General features: G+C 33.3%; 1 protein-coding gene across 5 annotated transcripts in view; it reads right to left on the bottom strand.

Moving 5' to 3' along the window:
• The window catches only part of mink1 (misshapen-like kinase 1), a 50,969-nt gene that overhangs the window by 24,020 nt on the left and 10,236 nt on the right, over positions 1–16,713 (bottom strand). For 3 of the 5 annotated variants that reach the window (XM_051111120.1, XM_051111121.1, XM_051111123.1), the window contains exons 4-13: positions 15,762–15,872; positions 15,288–15,378; positions 14,718–14,848; positions 12,957–13,011; positions 10,568–10,646; positions 8,062–8,237; positions 7,329–7,398; positions 4,945–5,155; positions 1,799–1,909; positions 1,020–1,106 (exon numbers count right to left, since the gene is read on the bottom strand). In XM_051111120.1, the coding sequence (XP_050967077.1) occupies positions 1,020–1,106; positions 1,799–1,909; positions 4,945–5,155; positions 7,329–7,398; positions 8,062–8,237; positions 10,568–10,646; positions 12,957–13,011; positions 14,718–14,848; positions 15,288–15,378; positions 15,762–15,872 (1,122 nt within the window). The remainder of the gene's footprint in view (positions 1–1,019; positions 1,107–1,798; positions 1,910–4,944; positions 5,156–7,328; positions 7,399–8,061; positions 8,238–10,567; positions 10,647–12,956; positions 13,012–14,717; positions 14,849–15,287; positions 15,379–15,761; positions 15,873–16,713) is intronic. The other 2 variants (XM_051111122.1, XM_051111124.1) reach the window with 1 other exon arrangement.

The raw sequence follows: 16,713 nt of genomic DNA, 5'->3' as shown, positions 1-16,713 counted from the left end.
CATGAACAACTATAACTGAAGAAAAAAAAAAACCCAGCTGTGGATCATTCAGGTAACAACACAGTATTAAGAATCAAGTGTATGTAAACTTTTGAACAGGGTCATTTTTATAAATTCAACTATTATTTTCTTGGAATGTAACATCTTATTCAGGTCAGTACTAACTAAAAATAACATGCAATTTGTATGATTCCTCTTATTTTGGTAAAATAACATTTTAACATTTTACAGATTCTGCAAGGTGTATGTAAACTTTTGACCTTAATTGTATGTCACGAAAGATTTCTATTAAAAAAATTTATTCTGTTCTTTCTGAATCCTGAAAAAAAAAATGTATCACCGTTTCCACAAATATATTAAGTGGCAATAAAAAATGTTTCTTGAACAGCATATTACAACGATTTCTGAAGGATCATGTGACACTGAAGACTGGATTAATGGTTGCCTAAAATTAAGCTTTGACATCACGGGAATAAATTACATTTTACACTTATTCAAATAGTAAACTGTTACTTTAATTTGTAATAATACTCACAGTATTACCATTTTTACTTTATTTTTGATCAAAGCAGTATTGGTGAGGATAAAAGATTTGCAAATATATTAAACATTTTAAACTGTAGTACATGTTCGATGTCATATTTAATTATGAATTAATTAACATATGTAAATAATTATTTACAAAGTACAAGGTCATTGTACATTGCATTTAAAGTTTACTTACTGATTTATTTTAATTTGGGAGGGTCAAACATATAGCTCAACTTGGACTTCTTAACTTTTGCTTAGGTTGAGTATAATTCAATATTTTTATAAAAACCAAACAATAATTGAAGACCCCTGCTCCAAAACATTTAAAAACAATCCGTTTCAAATTTCCAACTCTGATGCCAGGAGTCGTTTGATCATTAAAACACAATCTAAGGATCCCTGTAACATGAGACACATCAAAACTGGCTGAGGACTGACAATGACCAGAGCAAAGAAACAGAGGGAAGAGAAAGAAAGGTGTGTGTTACCATTAGCAATGCCTGCTCCTGCAGTAATTGCTGCTGCAGTATCTCTAACTGCCGCTGCTCTTCCTCCAACTTATGTCTTATAAACTCCTATAGAGAAGGATGGAGACAGAGAGAGAGAGAGAGAGAAATGGGGAGCAGTGGAAGAGGAGGAGACGGAAGGAAGAAACAGATCAGAATAGACTCAAAAGAATGGAATAAAAAGGTACTTGAGGGAGTGGACAGATACACCTGTCTGTGCAGCCTCTACAGAAAGAGGCAGACATTTTAAAGTAGTGTTTCTGATGGGCTTTTTAAAATGGCTGAAGACACCTCAACGGAGTGGAGAGATTTGTTCCACGAGCTTCATTCACCTACTGCGGCAGAGCCGTAACGTCACACCGCTTTATCGTCTTAAAACGGCGCGTTGCGAGTGTTTACAAGTGGCTCCTGTCACTCCGAGGATTGTGTTGTGTATGCGCTTGTTTTAAAGAAGGACAACTGAAGGAAGTGTGATGTGAAGCATGTACATATGAGGTCATTGTGAAGAGTGTGTCCTGTGGCACACTGTGCACTAATTCATGCTGATTGGTCTTTTGTGTTTCTGTCAGTTTGAATTGTACTGAATGTAGGGCTGCACACGGCTCACCCACACACACACACACACACACACTGCGTTTGAGAGCCTGCTGCCATGGCAACCACTCCACAGACATTCCAGGGCCAGAGCTGTGCTGAGTGGAACACCCACGCTCTGCCGCGATTGGCCGGCCGGCTGCAGTTCTGTGCCTGTGATTGGTTACCTGCTCTCTCTCTGCCATCCTCCTGTCCTCCTCTCGTCTCATGTCATCGAGTCTCCGGTGAGGAGCTTTATCCTGTTGCTGCCGCACCATCTCTCTCTCCTTCCTCTGTTGCTGTGCGTGTGTGAGAGAGAGAGAGAGAGAGAGGGAGTGAGTCACTTTAACATATTTGGCTGAAATAATGAGAGCCTTCCTGTTGCTAAAAATCATCTAGTGCTTTTGAGAGGGGAAATGAAGGGGGAGAGAACGAGTAACATAGCCATAGAAAAGAGAGAAATGAGAGAAAGCGAAAGTGACTAAGACGCTGGGCACTGTTATGGTGAGAGAGAGGGCCAATATAGTGATACTGGTGAGTCAGTGCACTGCGGTCCTGTATTCAGTAGGTTAGTGGCTAGATGGTGCTGTGTGCTGATGTGACCCTGTAAGATGGCCTATATAATCATAATAATAATAATATTTTACTTTGGAAACAAACCTGAATTCTCTATCATTCCCAAAACAGAAGGTATTTTATTTTATAGCACAATAATGCTTAAACATCTAAAAGTCTGAGACCACTAGAGAAAATGTTTGTTTTTTTAAATACATTTGTTTCAATTACAAATTATATTGTTAGAATAACAACATACTTGTGTAAAGCCTGATGATTATATTCTCCAAACATGATTTGAGAGGGTCCAAAGATGATCACATCAATAACACAAATGTACTTTTTTGATTAGCGACCTATAAATAGTGCAGAAGAGTGAAATATTATTGTTATTAAGTACTGTTTCAAAGTTTGAAGTCGGCAAGATTTTTAAACAGTTTTAAAAGAATTCTCTTAGGCTCAACCAGGCAGCAATTATCGGATCCAAAATACAGTAAAAGCAGTAATATTTGTGAAATATTATTACAGCTGAAAATAACATTTTTATTTGAATATATTTTAAAATGTAATTTATTCCTGTGATGGCAAAGCTGAATTTTCAGTATTATTACTCCAGTCTTCAGTGTCGCATGATCCTTCAGAAATCATTTTAATATGCTGATTTGCTCAAGAAACATTTCTTATGATCAGTGTTAAAAATAGTTGTGATGCTTAATATTTTTGGATACATTTAAGCATTATTCTAACAGAAAATAAAAAAAAGAGCATTTAATATGAGAAATATATTATGAATAATATTATAATATTATTATAATATTATTATAACTTATATAAATTAACGTATTAATTTCTTTAAAAAAAAATTTAAAAAAAAAATCTTACAGACCCTAAACTTTTAGCTGTAATGTATTATTAAATGTATTAATAATTTTTACAGTAATCGTTATTAAACATACTATTTTTTTATGATCAACACTAAAAACAGTTGTGCTGCTTAATATTTTTTTAAGGATTCTTCTAATAGAAATTTTAAAAAGCATTTAATATAATAAACATATTATAAATAATATAATATATATAAATACAAGTATTAATTTAAAGAAAACATTATTTATATATATATATATATATATATATATATATATATATATATATATAATGTTTATAATATTAAATGCTTTTTTTTTTTAACTTTCTATCAAAAGAACCCTTACACAAATAATAAATAATACATTTAGTAATGTTACGCACAAATAATACATTTAGTAATGTTTATCTTAATAATTCTTATTAATTATATATATATATATATATATATATATATATATATATATATATATATATATATATATATATATATATATATAACAAATAAGCGTATTAATTTCTTACAAACAAAAGAATCTTATAGAATGTTTAGCAGTATTGTATTATTAAAGGTATTAATAATAATTAGTATGGTAATCATTATTAAATGTGTTATTTCTAATTATCAGTGTTAAAAACAGTTGTGCTGTTTAATATTTTTGGATATTTCAACATTTTTATAAGGATTCTTTTAACAGAAAGTTAAAAAAAAAAAACACATTTAATATAATAAGCATATTATAAATAACATAACATAATACTACATATAAATACAAGTATTAATTTCCAAAAAATAAAAAATCTTACAGACTCCAAACTTTTAGAGGTAATGTATTAAATGAAATATTTATTTTAGCTTCATCTTTATTTTTCTCATATTTTCAAAGTGGTCTCAGATTTTGCACCCAACTATATATAGTTAATTTAGTGCTGTATTCTACAGCCTCCAGCAAACATGCCTTGATCCCACATGGACTTGATTTAATTAGCTTAGCTGTAAGGGGCTTGACTTTGAGAATCTCTCTCAAATAAAGGCAGACATGAATATAATGGCTTATGATGCTCAGTACATAACAAATACACACTTCTTTGTGTTGTGGCCTGTTCATCACCCCATGTCTCACTCAGTGACGCAGTACTAATCAGCCATTGTGTCCTTTCACAGGTTATTCAGTAACAATGACCGCTCAAACTAATTCAATTAAAAGTTTGACTTTGCACTGTAGAGTTCTCACTCATTTTCCTCCTTCGTCTCTCTCAAAACCACCTATAGGTACGTCACAAAATTCCTGTGCTCATTCTAATGAAGAAAGACTGGCTCCAGATAAGAGAAAAATGTTCAGCACTTCAAACAAACACTGCTGTAAAACTTCTGACTCTATTTAAAACGTCATGGAATATTCTAGGACAGGAGATAAAATCTAAAATACCTAAACGATTAGATCACCAAACAATGAAAACAGTGTCATTATTTAGTCATCTTCATGTCATTCTGAAACTGAACCTTTCAAAAATATACTAGACACTTTTTTAAACATTATGTAAGTAAATAAAGACTAAGGCTGGGTTTCAAAAAACTTCTCAAGTCTTCAAGTCATATACTAACTTTGAATGAAGAACAGATCCAAATTTAAGTCATTTTGGAGACTGACAGTCCTCGTCATTTATTCCTTTTCCTTATAATAAAAAAGCCAACCAAGATATTCTTCAAAAATTCACTTTTTACACTTTGTGAAGGAAAGGAAGTGATGAGTTTGGAGCATAATTTCTGGTGAACCATCACAATAATCTTTAAAATTGGCAAGTATGTTTATGCTGACACCTTACATGATTGGCAATCTGCCTTTGTCATTTCCTGTGAGAAGTGAGATCATGTTCAGTGACTTTAATGTGCACGTGTAAGAATGTGTACCTCCTCCAAGCGACGCCTCTGTTCTTTCTGCTCCTCTATTCGTTTCTGTCGGTCGTGCAGCAGCTGGCGTTTGTGCTCCTCAGGGTCTCTGCGCTGAGCGGCGAGCTGCGCCTGCTGTCGCTTTAAGGCCTCCGAGCGCTCCTTATTCTCCTGCTGCAGCCGCAGGAAATCCCTACGCAACGTCGACTCACCAGGAACATTCAAAATAGAGCTAACGAGACAGACATAAACAGAAATGAAGGAGAGTTAGTTGATATAAACACAGTTTAGAGCTAAGCTTGGGCAGTGATGACCAAGCTCTGTGGTTTGCAAGGACTGTACAGTACATTCATTTTTCTCTCTCTTACATCAGTGTCATGTACTCATGTGCAAATGAGTAAAAGGATGGATCCGTGTTGAGTGATATTGTAAAGCTTTAATGGAGCATTACGATCAACCATCTATCTACATAAAACAGTTCCCTAAACAAATCCATTAAGGATGAAAGTGTAACTTCTGCCACAAAGCATCAAGCACAATTGCAAAAATATCAACTGTTTCCAAGTAGCAGTTTTATGTTTTGACGAACAGGAAAGTCCCACCTCAAACAAACAAAAGCTTACCTATTCTTGACTCATTCAGACATGTACAGACAAGTCCAATTCAAGTCTCAAATCTTTTCTCACACGTTTTTTTTTTTTTTTTTTTTTTTATGAAATGCTCATTTCATTTAAGGAAAGTCATGTAAGTTACGTACTAGTTTAAGTAAAGTTTCGAATCAGCTACTTTAAGTCTCCAGTCCGTTATCTACTAGTTTAAGTCTTAAGTCAGTTATTTACTAGTTTATTTCAAGTCACAAGTCAGTTATTTACTAGTTTATTTCAAGTCACAAGTCAGTTATTTACTAGTTTACGTCTCAAGTCAGTTATCAACGAGTTTAAGCGATCTTAGTTATCTACTAGTTAAAGTCTCAAGTCAGTTATTTACTAATTTATTTCAGGTCTCAAGTCAGTTATTTACTAGTTTATTACAAGTCTCATGTCAGTCAGTTTTCTTCTAGTTCAAGTCTCAAGTCAGTTATCAACTAGTTTAAGTGATCTTAAGTCCATTATCTACTAGTTCAAGTCTTAAGTCAGTTATTTACTAGTTTATTTCAAGTCACAAGTCAGTTATTTACTAGTTTAAGTCTCAAGTCAGTTATCAACTAGTTTAAGTAATCTTAAGTCAGTCATCTACTAGTTCAAGTCTCAAGTCAGCTATCAACTAGTTTAAGTCATCTTAAGTCAGTTATCTACTAGTTCGAGTCTCAAGTCAGTTATCTACTAGTTTAAGTCTCAAGTCAGCTATCAACTAGTTTAAGTCATCTTAAGTCAGTTATCTACTGGTTCAGGTCTCAAGTCAGTTTTCTACTAGTTTAAGTCAGTTATCAACGAGTTTAAGTGATCTTAGTTACCTACTAGTTCAAGTCTAAAGTCAGTTATGTACTAGTTTATTTCAAATCTTAAGTCAGTCAGTTTTCTTCTAGTTCAAGTCTAATGTCAGTTATTTACTAGTTTACGTCTCAAGTCAGTTACCAACTAGTTTAACTGATATTAAGTCAGTTATCTACTAGTTCAAGCCTCAAGTCAGTTATTTACTAGTTTAAGTCTCAAGTCAGTTATCAACTAGTTTGAGTCATCTTAAGTCGGTTTTCTACTAGTTCAAGTCTCAAGTCAGTTTTCTACTAGTTTAAATTTTAAGTCAGTTGTCATTTATCCAAGTTATGAACTACTAGTTTTCTCTAGTTATCTAATAGTTTAAGTCTAATTTAACTAATTTAAGTCATCTTAAGTCAATTATCTACTAGTTCAAGACACACCAGTTATCTGTTAGTTTAAGTGAAGTTTCATGCAAAATTAGTTACCAATTTTAATTAAATATCAAGTACAAATACGAGTTTAGGTCAAGTCTTAGGTCAGTTATGTAGTAGTTTCAGTCAATCATCCACTAGTATAATCAAGCATAATAGTTCAATAGTTTATCTAACAGGTTAATTTTCTAACAAACAAGTCTCAGATCAGTTATCTAGTACTTCAGGTCAAATTTCAAGTCAGTAATCTACTACTATAATCAAATCTAATAGTTTACCTAAAAGGTTTATTTTCTGTAAGTTAAGTTTATTATTTAGTTTAAGTCATGTTGACCTTAAAGTTAAACTACAGTAGAGTTTCAATCTCTGGCCTCTGTACGTTAAATTGGGAAGAAGAGTGTGTTTAAACATCAGAAAATTTACACACATCATACCACTAAGTTAGCGAGTTAACAGAAAAGGTCAATAACATTACAATTAAAATCTCAGAGGAGGCTTCTGCAGTGTTGTGTAGTGCTATGTAGGGTTGTGTAAACACAGATGCTGCTGTGTTTACCTGGATTCTCTCTCATCTCCTCGGTTCTCATCCTCTTCATCACTACCGCTGTACTCATATTCGGTCTCCTCTGAGAGGAATCAAGACAAAATGAAAAAGAGAGACACAGAGAGGGAGGGCAGGAAAATAACGAGAAAGGCTTTAGGCTTTAATATAATATGGCTAAACACCATTTATGCAGACTGCAGCACTTTAGAGTCTAAATCATCTGCATTCTTCCTTAACTGATACTGTATGAGCTCTAATAACACTGCTGAAGGCTGCTGGCTGGATGCTGCCATTTTTAGCTATTCCTCATACTTCATATTCAGAAAGAAACACAATTCAAGCCCAGCTGTGGTATTTGATTACACTACTGACCACAGATCTCATGAATTACTCTAAGCTACGTGAGCTATGTACAAGCACCACTTTTGTGGCCAAGTCAAAGTTGAGCTCTGATTGGACAGGACCTCACTGCACAAAGGCAAGTAAACAAAACTTTATTAAACATTCTGTTCCACCACAAATGGATGGATGGATACATACATAATGACCTACAGTCCAAGAGGAACCCCTGCATCTGACTCTGAAAACAAAACTAATTCAAAATACTGAATTAATTATTAAACACTTGTATTAGAAAATGTGAAACAGAAATATTCTGTATAGGGATTCTGGGATTAATAAAGCTCTATTATTCCTGTATTGTTTCTATAATCATTTGCAAAGACGTACAACAACCTACACATACCTTTTTCGCCACGCTTCTTGCGTGTGCGGTCGATGTGATCTTTGAGCTGGATGCGGACTTGTCTCTCAGTGGGCTGGTCTCTGATGAACGAGTGCTTCAGTAGCTGTTCTGTGGATGGACGACTTGGATATGACTTCACCAGACAGCCCTCAATAAAGTCAATAAACTTTTTAGACCTGAAAGAGACAGTAAAACATGCAAGAAATTCATGTGCTAGATAAAAAAAAAAATTAATTCAAGACAAAATCGGACTATAGAATGCTGCTGTCCAGTGATATAGGAAATGCCCTACAAGCCTCAGTCGAGTGCGAAAGCTTTTTAGGTCAGCTGTTGGTACGGCTACTTGATCTATCGGGCAAGTGCTGCATTGACTACTTGACCATATACCATGCAAACACAGGGCTTTCTGTTATGTATGAAATATTTGCTGCTGTGAATTCTACTGATTTCTAGGTCACTCACAAAGGTAAAGTCAGCTGATACGATGCTTTTGAAAATGGGCTAATGAGTTGTGACAGCTGCAGTTAGGTGAGGCTAAAAATGACTGATACATCAGCAATATTTCAGTGTACACAATAGTTACACTAACAGTCAAAAGTTTTTGAACAGAAAGATTTTTAATGTTTTCTAAAGTCTCTTCTGCTCACCAAGCCTGTATTTATTTGATCCAAAATACAGCAAAAGCTGTGAAACATTTTTACTATTTAAAATAACTGCTTTCTATTTGAATACATTTTAAAATGTAATTTCTTCCTGTGATCACATGATCCTTCAGAAATAATTTGAATATGCTGATTTGCTGTTCGAGAAAATTATATTATTATTATTATCATTATTTAAAACCACATTTTTTTCAGGATTCTTTGATGAATTGAAAGATCCAAAGATCAGCGTTTATCTATCTTTAGAAAATTAATCTATCTAAAGAAATTAATACTTTTATTTAGTAAGGATGCTTTAAATTGACCAAAAGTGATGATAAAGACATTTATAATGTTACAAAAGATTTCTATTTCAGATAAATGCTGTTCTTCTGAACTTTCTATTTATCAAAGAAACCTGAAAAAAAAAAAAAAAAAAATGTATATATATTCAGCCGTTTTCAAAATAATAATAATAAACGTTTTTTTGTTTTGTTTTTGAGCAGCAAATCAGAATATTAGAATTTCTGAAGGATCATGTGACCGGAGTAATAATGCTAAACATTCAGCTTTAAAATCATAGGAATAAATTAAATTCTAAAATATAATCAAATAGAAAATAGTTATTTTAATTAGTAAAAATATTTAAAAAAAATTAAAAAGTTAAAAAATTTTACTGTTTTTGCTGTACCTTGGATCAAACGCAGGCTTGGTGAGCAGAGGAGACTTCTTTAAAAAACATTAAAAACCTTACTTTTCAAAAACTTTTGACTGTGTCATTTGTTCCTGTGATGGCAAAGCTAAACTTTCAGCATCTGTTACACCAGTCTTCAGTGTCACATATGCACATTATGTTATAAATATATATATATAATATATAATATATATAATATATATATAGCTATATATAGCTTTTTAGCTATATATATAGCTAAAAAGAAATGTTAATATAATATTGCTAAAAAAAACCTATTTAATCGTGATTAATCACATCCAAAATAATTTTTTTGCTTACATGTGTGTGAAATGTGTACATTTATGTAAAATAAATACACACACATACAGTATATTTAGAAATTTTTTACATGTATTTACATGCATACATTTATATTCACTATTATATATAAATATACTGTATTTAATATATAAACATAACATTTTTCTGAAATATATACATGCATGTGTGTCTATTTATATATACATAACAAATATACAAAGTACACACACATACATTATGTAAACAAAAAATTTTATTTGGGATGTGATGAATCACGATTAATCGTTTGACAGCACTAAAAAAAAACAAAAAACAAACATGTCTAAATCAAACATAAACATAGACAACACAAAAAAGTCTGTTTTAAACCGGAAGCAGAATATCTTGCACATCATTGCTAACAAGACAATTCAATATCATGAAACATGGCTGCCTTTAAATCCCAGCCCAACATATGCTCCATTTCTGCTTCTTATAGCCAGCTGTTCAAGGGCAGGGCTCTGACCAGAAGAACTAAAATAACTCCAACCCGAAAACTAAATCCCAGCCTGCCAATATACGACAACTACAGCCAACCAAGAGAAAGAAACAAAAATATGTAGACAAAATGAAGGTAGAAAGCTTTGTCGTCATTCAAAAGCACTCTATATGTGTGGAGATGTAGGTGGGTGTATAAGCAAACACTGCGACTCCTGTCTGAAAAAACGTTATTAAACAAGGAAACCACATACGAGAAGAGCAGCTATATGGATTGCAGCGATCATAAGTATGCAGTGCGTGTATATATAGACAAGGGGAAAAAGGGAGGGAAGGAAGAAGGAAAATATAGCTTGATCTTAAAATAACAGCTGAGACAGTGTGTCCTCACCATTTCTTGGACTTCAGTTTAGGAGGAGGGTTCCGTGGGATAAGGAACAAAGCTCGCATGGGATGCATGTCACACAACGCTGAGGGAAAGAGCACAGCAATCAAACACGCTGATAAAAGACTCTTTCACCCATGTGCCCAATTATCAGACTAACTGACTCAAGAGGTGACAACAATTCATGAACGCAAGTAGAACAGTGACTGGGTCGCTGCGACACTCTGTCCGTGTGAGTGAGTGAGTGTGTGTGTGTGTGTGTGAGATAGAGAGAGAAAACATGACTAAGTGTTCTTCTGCATAAGTTATGACAATGGAGCACAAATCAACCTCCACCTCTGATCTTCTTTTTCAGGAGTGTTAAACATCACAAAAGAAACTGAAGATTCACATCCGCTAGGTACTCATTTATTTTGCTTTTTTACCACAGAATTATTTTATTATTATTACTTCTTTTGTTTAACTGGTTTAACTGGATGTTTAGTATGCGTGTTTGTTTGTTTAGTAAAAAATGCTTAAAGTAATTTATTTATTTTTAAAGTTATACCATACAACAGTTAAGGCCCATTTACACCTAGGATGATAATTATAATAACTATAAAAGTTTTATTATTCATTCCAATACTTTAAAAACAGGGAAGCCCACATCACAACTATAATAACTATGACACAAAGTAACAATATAGTTGGTATCACTTTCATAAAAATATTTCTAACTGATGAGTAGAGCTGGGCGATGACAAAATATTAAAATCTCAATTTTTTCAGATAGTTTGACAGATTCTTGATTTTTTTACGAGTTTTAACTAGTCAACTTGAAAATGTAACTATAACGTATATTAACACATGTTAAGAAATAATTTAAAATTTTTTTTTAAGGTAATTCAAATTCAGTATGACAATGTATAAAACCAGTACACTAATATTAACTATAAATGTTTTGTACAGCAGCTTTCAGCCTGTCATCATGATGCAAACATTAAATGTCAGACACACAGTAGTAGTTCTCACTGCTTTTCCATTGTTTTTTCTATGTAAACATAGACGCATTTGACTGTTACACTCACATCTCTTGCAGTGTCTCATGCATGAAAAGGCATTCTAAGAATGCGGCACTCATGTTAAAAGAAGTTCACCCTCATTTGTCAACAAAAAAAACGCATTCTGTGTGAATCGCACCTAGTGATATGAGCACGTCAAAATTGAGCGTTAATCACGAGCATCGACATGAAGTTGAATTGTTCTTTTCTCTTTACTGTTATCATTGGCATATTGTCAAAATGTCTAATTCTAACGTTTGGTATTATTTCTATTCAAAATCACCATTCCTTGATTTCTAAAGAACAAAATGGTGCCAAAACATTGGATTCAAATTAATCGATAAAATCTGAAAAAATAAATAAATAAATAAAATAATAATAATAATAATAATAATAATAATAAAAAAAAAAAAAAAAAAAAAAAAAAAAAACGGCCCAGCCCTACTGAAGTGTGAGAAAAACTAAAAACTCACCTGACTTTAAAGAGCTTGAACATTTAAAATGGCAGATGACTGTGCACTTATAATAAACAGAATGTGAACCTCATAAACCACATACATGCTTTGCAAGGCCTTGAATGATAAAGAATAACTTAAAAAAGGAACTGAAAAGTTATGGTCTATTTCTTTCAACATCAATTAGTTATAATAAGAGTAACTGTCACAGATGTAGTTTTTGGTGTAAATGGGCCTTCTTTTCTGCCTGTCTAATTGGATTGGCCAAGCAGTGTTCAAATAACTTTGACTGCTTACTGTATCACTCTGTTTGCATTTCAGACCAAAGTATGTGAGGAGTATGTTGGGTTGCCATGTTTGTGGTTTTCCTGCGGAACTGGGCTACTTTTAAAGTGTTGCTGCTGGGTTAATGGTTTAACATATTGCATAAAGTATATCTGACTGAAATGCTTGAACTGAAATTCGCTATATTCAACCGATGACAAAACTGCAATAGATGTTAAGTTTTGTGAAGGAGGGCCAGTGGTAAGAAACCCTTGAGTGAACGTAACAACAGTAAATGTAAAACATGTACTTAGGTATGGGAATTGCATATTTTAACTTTTAATATTTAGGATATAGTCGTTGGGCAACTTTTGGGCTTTTTTTGATTGGCTATTGGCTAGTTTTGTTACGCAGACCTGGCAACCTTGGCAGTATGGTAAAAGCAGTAAAGGTGGTAGCGTAAACGCATATATTCAACCCTATTAGATTGCTGATTTAAAATAGGAGTTGTAATGGTGACTTTAATTTGAGTGCAATAATGCTGGTTTGAGAGACTGATATAAAATATATATTTTTGTTCATAATAAAGTCTGGAATGCGAGTTTGCATCAGTAAACACACGGACAGTGTACTTACGAGGTGCTCCTTCAGCCATCTCTATAGCGGTGATTCCCAGAGACCAGATATCACTCTGTTGTAACACAACAACAACAACAACAAATAGTTTAATTAAATCCAAGGCATACACTACTGTACAACTGATGTGGTATAAAAATAAATAAATACACAAAAAGACACCCAATCAATAGAAGAATAAAACTAAAAATAAAGATCGAGTTTGATAAAACATTAATACATGTACTGTTTGTTTTGTATAAACAATAACACATACCATGAGCTTAAAAGTGACAAACAAAAGGACGTTTCTGCCAAATAGTAATATAGAGGAACCACTTCCTCTTCTGCAAGCAGCCACAGACAACGCACTGTGACGGTATTCATTCAAACCAAGCTGAGAGAAAACTGTTGTATTAAGTATCACTTCACTAAATAATGACTAGGCTAAATGTCACGTATACTGTAATAATAGACTGACCAGTTTTTATGGTGATTAATATTAGGCCTAGTTTAAGTGATTAAACGTATTCTATTATTGATATTTATGAAAAGAAAACCAAAAATCAGACATATTTAAACAATGGTAATGGCTTTATATTGATAAATTAATATAATTAAATCTTATTTTATTGTTAATTTTATTGTTAATAATCACAAAAACACTGTCCATGTAATATTGGTATCAGAACCTAATAACTGGGCTTTATGTGATCTCAACATAAACTACAGTAAGATTTTAAATGTTTTTCTTTTTTTTTTAAGAATTCTCTTCTGCTTACCAAGCCTGCATTTATTTGCTCCAAAATACAGCAAATGTGGCAATATTGTGAACTATTTTTGAATATATTTTAAAATGTAATTTATTCCTTTGATCAAAGCTAAATATTCAGCATCATATCTCCACTCTTCAGTGTCACATGTTCCTTCAGAAATCATTCTAATATGCTGATTTGCTGTTCAAAAAAAATATTATTATTATTATTATTATTATTATTATTATTATTATTAATATTTAAAACAGTAGAGTACATTTTTTTCAGGATTCTTAAATGAAAAGAAAGATCCAAAAAACAGCAAGCTGAAATAAAAAAGCCATTCAAAAGCTTGGAATCTGTATAATTTTTTGTTTGGAAAGAAATTATATAAACTAATATGATGCTTTCAATTGATCAAAAGTGATGATAGAGACATTTATAATGTTACACAAGATATCGATTTCAGATAAATGACGTTCTTCTGAACTTTCTATTCATCTATATTCATTTCTATAAGAAACCTGAAAAAATTCTACTCAGCTGTAAGCAGCAAATCAGAATATTAGAATGATTTCTGAAGGATCATGTGACTGGAGTAATGACACTAAAAATTCTGATTTGAAATCAGGAATAAATTACATTTTAAAATATATTCAAATAGAAAATAGTTATTTTAAAGAGAAAAATTATTTCAAAATTTTACTGTTTTCGCTGTACTTTGCATTAAATAGATTCAGCCTTGGTGAGCAGAAGAGACATCTTTTAAAAACATTAAAAATGTTGCTATTGAAAAACTATTGACTAGTAGTGTAGCAGCCACCATGAGGGGATGCACCCATATCTAGCCCACTGATCCGATAAACATATTGTATATTTCTATACATTCTATCAAAATTTAAATGCTTAAACCTACACAGGTGTACACAACCGTTCAAAAGTTCGGACTTCTTTAAAAAAAAAAAAATCTTACCAACTCCAAACGTTCAAACAGTGGTGTACAACAACAGTCAGAAGCTCATTTTACCCTGTAATCATAGGTGGAGTCGGGATTCTCATCACAGGCAATGACTTCTGGGGCCATCCAGTATGGAGTGCCAATAAAAGTGTTTCTTCTGCCGACTGTACGATCCAGCTGTGCGCTCACCCCAAAGTCCACTACAGACAGAGTGGAAAAGAAAGAAGCAATCATGGTCTGTAGTATTACAGGACACTCTGTGCTTACAAACAGTTTTATGAAACCTGTTGCTCAGCCAAAATGTTTATAATTCATCTATGCTAATTCCTTTCCTCTCATACATTCAGACACACTCTTTCACTTCCGTCACACTCTCCCTCAGGTTGTGGTGTGTGAAGATATTTTTGTCATGGTGTCAGGCCTATATTAATGAGCTTCGGTGCTTTGCTCTAGTTGTTAAAAGATGATGTTCTCTAATCAGACAGGATATAGGCTAGACAACACACACACACACAAAGTCAAACACTCAAAACAGAGCTATGCAAATCAAATATCTCAGCATCAGACAGCCCTGAACCAAAAACAAAATGAATGAGAGAGTGTGTTTTTCTTAGTGCAAAAAGTGAATATCTCACGCACCGAGTTTAACCTCTGCATTCTCTGTAAGGAGTACATTCTGTCCCTTGATGTCTCTATGGATGACTTTATGAGCATGGAGGTGAGACAGACCCTGAGAAGCAGAGAGACAGTGGTTACTGACTGCGCAACATTACATCCAATTACATAAATCTAAAGGATTAACTCAAGTAAGGCTGTAGCTAAGTGTCATGTATCAGGCATGTAATGTATATCGTTACAGCTGGCACGAAATGCAATTGCAGTCGTCTTCTCTTCCATGTTGTGACATATACAGATTGCTGGAGCACGTCATAAGAGCAGGTATGTAATTGTAACAGGACGTTAACACTTTTGATTAAAGATTATGAGAGAACATGAATTTTAAAAAAAATTAAAATATTACGTGCATTGACAAATCATTTATAATAAACGCTGCAATATTTAAAAAAACAAAAAAAAAACAAGAATTGTCCATTTTGATTTCATAGGTCTCACTCTCAGTATTTCTCTGCAGATGTAAGCAATCCAGTCTTCTTTCAGAGAGTTGCCCTTTGTGTTCTTCACCAAGTCTGTTACTGAGCCGGCGCCACAAAACTCCATGACCAACTAAACAAAAACACACAAAATGTACATATAAGAAACTGCAACCTGACACAGACTATTTTTTTCCTAAATCAACAAGGTCCATGACTTCAAAGTGTTCATTTTTCATGTTAACCCATTTCCATTAAAGGGGACATCAGATGCCCATTTTCCACAAGTTGGTATGATTCTTTAGGGTCATCATGAAATGTCTGCAAAACACTTTGGTTAAAATTCCTCAGTGGACATGTAAAAAAATAAAAAATTACCTTAGCGACCCATTTCAGTGCGTATCTCTTTAAATTATAATGAGCTACTGCTCACTCCGCCCCTCTCTTCCATTTTTTTTTTTGTGTATTTGGTGACGCGTTACCATCAAAAACAAAGCTCAGTGAACAAAATTAAGACTATATTCACTTTTACATACAACTACAAAACACCTGCATTGCTTATGAGATGTTGTCACTACAGATGCTCAAGCGTGGAGAAAATGGCAGACAGCATACAACTGGCTGAGGGCGGAAATATGTTAATATGGAACAATCTGTCAGCATTCATGAGCGGTGCCAGAGCAGCAGTGTTGGGAATATTACTTCAAAAAAAGTAATTAGTTACAGTTACTAGTTACTTCTCACAAATAGTAACTGAGTTAGTAACTGCGATATCTCATCATAAAAGTAACTACCATGAAATGTAACTATTGTGTTACTTTTTCTTTAAAAAATGATCAGATGTGTCCAATAACTTGGATGTCCCCCCCGATATTAAATATGTTGAACGAATAAATCATTATACACTAATCTACACAATTTTAATGTTGCTGTGGAACAATGGGACAACTAAATATCACGTTATTGGGGGTCGC

Source organism: Labeo rohita, chromosome 5 (genome assembly GCF_022985175.1).
Source record: "Labeo rohita strain BAU-BD-2019 chromosome 5, IGBB_LRoh.1.0, whole genome shotgun sequence".
In the NCBI taxonomy this organism is placed as follows: domain Eukaryota; kingdom Metazoa; phylum Chordata; class Actinopteri; order Cypriniformes; family Cyprinidae; genus Labeo; species Labeo rohita.
This window is presented reverse-complemented; position numbering and strand designations above follow the sequence as displayed.